This window comes from Telmatherina bonti (assembly GCF_933228915.1).
Source record: "Telmatherina bonti genome assembly, chromosome: 21".
Classification (NCBI taxonomy): Eukaryota; Metazoa; Chordata; class Actinopteri; order Atheriniformes; family Telmatherinidae; genus Telmatherina; species Telmatherina bonti.
Window position 1 is genome coordinate 23,769,767 of NC_136630.1, and position 7,500 is coordinate 23,777,266.

The 7,500-nt window shown below is 38.9% G+C and overlaps 1 protein-coding gene across 1 annotated transcript in view; it reads left to right on the plus strand.

The window, feature by feature from the left end:
- pemt (phosphatidylethanolamine N-methyltransferase) overlaps positions 1 to 7,500 on the plus strand; it is a 95,004-nt gene that overhangs the window by 79,247 nt on the left and 8,257 nt on the right. Inside the window, exon 6 of the mRNA XM_079260427.1 lies at positions 1,007 to 1,081. Within this exon, the coding sequence (XP_079116553.1) occupies positions 1,007 to 1,081 (75 nt within the window). The remainder of the gene's footprint in view (positions 1 to 1,006; positions 1,082 to 7,500) is intronic.

The following is a 7,500-nucleotide window of genomic DNA, read 5'->3' on the forward strand; positions in this document are numbered from 1 at the left end:
CATTTTATTTAGATGCTTTCCACAATATCCAAGTCTTTAAAGCGAATAAAGTGGCCCTCTGCTGTAGCTCTACCTTTTCCTCATGCTGATAATAATAATAAACAACAATCGAGTCGAATTTAACTGGACTTTTTTTTGTTCCTGTATTTGGGTCACAGTCGAGCATTTTATACGCCTCATCTGCCGTTTGGTTCAGCTCATCCACAACATGCTGTTGGCTCGTGAGAAACCGTTATGTCAAGTGTTTATCACACATGGCAGTGAAGCTCACACAGATGCAGTGCAGTGTGTGTGTGTGTGTGCAGGTAGTCAGAAATTCTCACATGAATGTCCCTCCATCACAGTGGGCTTCTTTATGACAGTGTGCTGGCACGTTTGGCTCGTTTCTCACACATATAAAGCTGTTAGTGAACCCGTCTGATCAGGTATGGACAGATGTTCTTCATGTAAAAACTGAATATGTGTGGCATCGTTCCTTTTTTTTCCTTCAAAACACACTTCTGTGTCACACTGTGATGTCACTCTGTGCTCTTTCAATGGGAATATTTAGGTTAGTGTGTCATTCTTTGCTTCAAAGTTGAACAGAAAGGAGTTGTTTGGATTATTTATGTATTTTACTGGGTTTTAAAGTATATCCACTATTTTACGTAAGATATTGCCTGATTTAGTTCTTATTTTATCACGAAAAAACATTCTGACTGGTGTGTTTCCAGTCACCTAATTATTCTTATTCGTCAGCTGTTAAAGATGCATTTCATTTACATTTTATTTTGGATGTACACTTTTTTTTTGAGGTTTTGTTTGATTAAATCTCATCTTGTTCCATTTTTGTTCCACTGACCTACATGAGTTTCTCTGTCCATCATTACACACTTCATATTTTCTGCAAACAGATGGACCAAAGTGGATCTTCCCCTGAGAAATAATGGACGTGGAGGCTTATTGTGCAAACAAAGAAGCACTTTGTCAAAGTTTTCTTTTTCTCTCTTCCCGTTTTTGTCTCCAGTGGTGCCAGTCCTGCTGGTTTTCTCCTGACCCTCGTAGTGGCCGTGGCTTACAAAGTCGCGATAATATTTGAGGGGTAAGTCTTTGTTTGCCTCAAACCCTTGTTCATATTCCTCATTAGAGTTATTTTCCCAACATATTTACTCTAATATAAGTTGGCTTTTTTATAATAAAATATAGCTAAACTCACTACTTGAGCTTGCATTATGCCGTGTTTTGGAGCATTTGGCTATTCAGGGACAGAGGGGGATACGGCCAGGTGCATGCATCGGCGCACATTCAGGGTGCACACTCAGAGCCCATGATGAAAGTCTTAGATGCATGCTGGGCGTGCGCTCGGATCATCAAAACGATGAGCACACTTTTGACCTCTTTTGGCGTCTTTGGCAGTGAAAATTTGGATTCAGAAAGATGTAAAAACCACCTTTGTCAGCCAATGGGTTATAAATGTACGGCTCTACTCCGGCACAGCTACAGACTCTTAAAGGGGAGTAAACTTTCAACATGGACGAAAGTGCGAGTATGTCTGCGACTCAGGTGAGTTTTATCATTTTACTTTGGTGTTACCAAGTGTTTACTTGTTTTACGTTAATTTTAACAGTAGTTGTCTCTTTGTTATGTCTAAGCTGTGGTAAGAATTGCGGCCTATGTCGGCGTACAGAGGGGGCCCAGTCACCCTTTCACCCAGTCAACTTTTGTTGATTAAACCCAACCGGTTTAGATGTGTTGTGTGGCTGCCATGAAAACTCCCTGCACAAGATCATTCTTCATTTATTTATTTATTTTTTTACTGGGTTTTTATGTATGTCCACTATTTTACATGAGATATTGCCCGATTTAGTTCTTATTTTATCAGCAAAAACGCTGTGACTCGTATGTTACCAGTCATAATTATTCTTATTCATCAGCTGTTAAAGATGCATTTCATAGATGCAGACACTTTTTTGTTTAGTTTGATTAAATCTCATCTTGTTCCATTTTTGTTCTACTGACCTGAGTTTCTCTGTCTGTCATTCCACACTTTATATTTTCTGCAAACGGACAGACCAAAGTGGATCCTCCACTGAGAAATAGTGGACGTGGAGGCTTATATATATTATGCAAACAAAGAATCACTTGCGTCAAAGTTTTTTTTTTCTCTCCTCTCGTTTTTGTCTCCAGTGGTGCCAGTCCTGCTGGTTTTCTCCTGACCTTCATAGTGGCCGTGGCTTACAAAGTGGCAATAAGATTTGAGGGGTAAGTCTTTGTTTGCCTCAAACCCTTGTTCATATTCCTCATTAGAGTTATTTTCCCAACATATTTACTTTAATATAAGTAGATATGTTCATAATAAAATATATCTCAGCTCATTGCTTGCCAACCATTGGCGTATCAGAGCATGATGCAAAACATGATGCCGTGTTTCTGAGCATTTTGGCCAATCTATCAGGACTGCGGAATGTTGCATTCAGGGACAGCAGATGTGGAGGGTCGAAATGGACATGTCCCAACGAAATGCACACGTTGGGACATGTTCAGAGTGCACGCTAAGAGCCCATGATCAAAGTCTTGGATGCATGCTGGGCGTGCGCTCGGATCATCAAAACGATGAGCACACTTTTGACCTCTATGGCTATGTTCACACTGCAGGGCTTGCTGTTCATATTGGATGTTTTTGTGAAATCCAAATTTTTTCAAAGTTCGTTCACATTTCCGATCAAATGCGACTTGTATGTGATCTCCTGTATGAACCTTATGCGCACCAGAAGCGTCCCGCATGCGCAGAAGACACGGCGACGTGCAGTGAGCGTGTGTGTCACGTCTCATCAGAAGTAAATATGGATGGCAGCAGGGCATTTGCTATTTTAAAAGTTTTATCCAACCGTAGCCACAACATTGTGAATGGGTTCATTTTAAGGAGACTTTTACGGAAGAGAAAAGTAAAAGTATTTGTGAAGGACTTTTGTGGAGCTGTGGCAGCAACAACTGTAGAGAGAAATGTTTGGGTACGGAGTCGCAGTCAGGATTGGTGGGAGAGCGATGTGAGAGCATTTACCGATAAAGAGTTCATAAACAACAAACGCAGAATAATGACGTTTGTTGCGTCGGTCGGATTAATGCGACCTGACCATTCAGACTGAAGTCGCATGGCAAAAGATCAGATACATATCGGATTTAGGACCACATATTCAAGCGGCCTGGGTCGCATTTGAAAATATCAGATCTGTGTCGTTCAGACTGTTAAGAAAAGATCGGTTACAGGTCGCATAGGGGCAAAAACATCGGATTTAAGTCTGTAGTGTGAACATAGCCTATTAGCGTCTTTGGCATTGAAGATTCGGATTCCGAAAGACGTGAAAAGACACCGTTTGCAGCCAATGAGTTAAAAATGTATAAATTGGAACATTTTTACAAAGAGTTGATGTACAGATCACTGAAAACCGATTAAAACATAAAAACTGTTTCACTTTTACATCAATATGGATTCTACATTTTATCAGTCAACCTTTCCTCAGTTTCATCACTCACATAAACAACTCTGGGCTCAATATACAGCCATAAAGATTTTGTGAAAGAAAATGAATGTTTGCATTTAATTTCAAAGGTTGCTCTGTCTATGGCTGCCATGAAAACTCCCTGCACAAGATCATTCTTCAAGCTGCCTAAATGACCCAAAATCATTGAAAGACATGACAAGCGTCCATTGACCGTGTCAGTGCTTGCTAGTTGATGGGAGTATTATATGCCGGTGTGAATACAGCAGTGTTGTGACATTACTGTTTAGATTCTTATATTTGTTTATACAGATACAAAATATTGTGAGATTAGTGGAGAATTTGAACTTAAACAGCGATCCCGACTCTGCTTTTTTTTTTTATCCCACCATTCTGGGTTGTGACGTAGGTTTGCGCTTTAATCTCCATACAACCAGCTATCTTACAACAGCATCTTTTACCATGGTAACTGGCCTGTAATGTGAACCGTGTTGCTGGCAGGTTTAGTAGGCTAACCTACTAAAATAAATATCAAGTTACCACTTCCAGTGTCCACCTGAAGGGATCGTCATAGCTACGTGATTCCAAAGATTTAGAAGTTGCGTTTCACACATGTATTTAACGAGAGAAGATGTTCCAGAAGTCTGTGTTCAAAGTTAAGCATTTCAGATTTTCAGTGTTACACAGCCGTACACATTCAGAATGACAAATCACGAACAACGTTATGGCAAAATTTATACTTTCATGCTTCAGTACTTTTTTTAAAAAAATAGGGCCTTTCTCCTTCAGCAACACAAACATTCAAAAGAAAACTGTCTGTTTGATGTCAAATATTTCATAAATGTGAGATGGAGAGAGATCTACTATTGCCATTTCTGGATGTCACTTGCATTAACATTTACTTATTTAACTTAAGTTACTCAGGACAGAGGGTCTTCTTCATGTTAGAGAAGCATAACACATACCGGCTACATGGTTCAGGACAGATGTTCACATGTTTTTTATTTGTTTATTTTTGGGCAAACCCAAAGCAACCTCTTGCAGGTGCAACTTCTAACTTCTTGGTTAGTTAAGCCTTTTTTATGTAGATAGAAAATTGTTCCAGGTTAATTATTTTATTTTTGTGTAAACAGTAACGTGGCAAATGGAATATCATAAATGTAAACAAATATGTATCATATTCCTGTACTTGATGTACATTGGCAGAGTTGATGCAGGTTGTATATTTCCATCATTTTTGCAGTTTTATAAACATATTTTCTATTTAACAGTTGGATTTAGGAAGTCAGGTCCTACAACAATTACAGAACAGGCTTGGACCGGCCTGCCAGCAGCAGCCCTTGAACCTTGACTATGTGGAGTTACTGTCAAGTCAAGCATCAGAATATAGAACACACTCACACAGTCCTGCGTAATTGTTTGTTTCTTATATATTACTGTCAGCAATGCTCTGTCTACATTTCTGTGTCTGTTTTTTCTGTGCCGATATGGTATTGTGATGTTTGGTGGCATTGATGGCTTTTGAAGAAAGGTTAGCTATCATTTATTTAGCTTACAATTATCTCTTCCTCAAATCACTGAAATTTGAGTGGCTGTTTGTGTCTTCATAGGTCATGTACCTGAATGCAGCCAACAAGGCATCAACAGCGCTGCAGTTCTTTCTTGAGGCTGTTGAAAGTTTAGGCTTTCCATTGCAGTGTGCTGTTTGGTATAAAAGAAATCAGTTTAGACATTGCAAATCATTTGGAATGGTAATAACCCATGTAATTCTTTTTAGACATGAATTGATCAGACAAAAATTTTCTTTTTTTTTTTTTAAAGAATTTGAAAGACTTAAGGATATCCTACACCTGAATCATTTCAGTTCAACAGTTTATTAGCTTGAACTTTTTTCTTTTTTTTTTTAACTATCAAAAGTGCCATATTTGGTCCAACATTCAAAGATAACTATAGCTCAGAACAGCTTAAAAATGTGCTGGGTGGCATAACAAGAACAGTCAACAAACATCACCTACATTTAAATTAAGCCAAACCCTGATTTTGCTCCTGCAGCTATCAACATGTTGGGCAAAGACTTTATGCTCGTGGAAATGCCCAGGCACGTGCCGCGTAGCAAAGCATGTTGAGGATGTGAGGTAGTCAGCCTTGACAACCTTGACTCTCATCTGGCTGGTTAGGATTTCCCATCCGACCCAAAAATGACACCAGGTGCCACTGAGTTACAATATCCTTCTTTCAAGGGTTACCGGTCATTTATTTCACAGTCCACTTTATTTCTCTGTTAACTTACCATTCCACAGCTTTCAATGTGACTGACAAGTAGCTGAAGAGGCATATTCAGTCCACAGCTTTTGCACAGGGACTTTGGCGTTTTACTGAACTCTGCAGCATTGTGAGGAAGTGGTGTGGCATCTATTTCTTCTTGGAGATGAGCTATGTAAAGCATGTGCTTCCCATTGTCGGTGGCCATCTTCAGCATCTTAGATGTGTAGCCCTGAGTTTCCAGAGTCAGCACATACAAGTTTCTTTGTCCATTGCCACCTGAGATGAAGGACAGTGACACAAGTTGTTTTAGAGAATGTTTCATGTAACACATGAAAGCAGTAAACTTGCAGTCAATACAATATTTTAAAGTGCCTTCATTTTAAACCTGAAAAGCAGAAGTTTTAAAAAGCAGTGCACAATAATAGCCATATATGCAGAAAAACTGAAATAAAAAATTTTTTTAATTCACTTTATAGGTAATTTAGTGTAATTAATATCATTGTAACCTGCAAATTTATACAACAGTCATTCTCTAGTTAGGGTCTTCATTTTGACAGATTCTTCGTGAACAGCTTTGGTGATCTAGGTTAGAGAAAAAAAATGTGAACACAATTGTCATATTCCAAAGATCTGTCTGTTAAAATCAAAAGGACTAATAACTAGGAGATTACAGAGGATCTGATTGCACGTTTGTGCCCAGATGTTTGCATATCCTCTCGTTACATAAATAAAATTTTTAAAAGCTGTCAAACAAATTTCAACTTGTGAAACAAGTTGAGATTGACCAAAAAAAAAGAAATTTAGATTAAAATAATAATTATAATGAGATTGCGGAGGAGGGGTTTGGTCAGTGGCCTTTCTGTGTGGATTTTGCATGTTCTCCCTGTGTATGCGTGGGTTCTCTCCGGGTTCTCCGGCTTCCTCCCACCGTCCAAAGACATGCATGATAGGTTGATTGGTCACTCTAAATTGCCCATAGGAGTGAGTGTGAGCGTGAATGGTTGTTCGTCTCTGTGTGGCCCTGCGATGGACTGGCGAGCTGTCCAGGGTGTACCCTGCCTGTCGCCAGCTGGGATAGGCTCCAGCTTCCCCGCGACCCTGAATTGGATTAAGCAGTTCAGAAAATGAATGAATGAATGAGATTGTGTTTGAATTTTAATTCAAGAGAAAAGCTAGTGCTTAGCTGTATGCAAACCTATATTTAAACACACATTGTTGAACTAACATAGAAACGTTAAAGTTAATATTAGGTTTTTTTTTTTCTTCAACAAACAGTATTTTTTACACAAGTTAAACGCATGGTACCACCAAAGTAATATGATGAAACTCACCTCAGTCGCAGATGTACTTGCATGTTGAAAGTTTACTGCCCTTTAAGAGTCTGTAGCTGTGCCGGAGGACAGGAAGTTGTCTGCTCTCCAATTGGACTGTTGTGTTTGCCAACAGCCAATCAGATATAGTTTTAAAGGCGAGGACAAAATTTGCAACCGCAACTTCAGAGTCTTGCCCGCAGCTTTGTAGTTTGCATCCCTAAATTTCATGTTTGGATAAGAAAATCTATTTATTTCCCCTAAGTCAAATGCTTCTTTTGGGAAGGCAAAACTTGATTTGCAAATGCAACCTTTGAAATTAAATGCAAACATTCATTTTCTTTCACAAAATCTTTATGGTTGTATATTGAGCCCAGAGTTGTTTATGTGAGTGATGAAACTGAGGAAAGCTTGACTGATAAAATGTAGAATCAATATTGATGTAA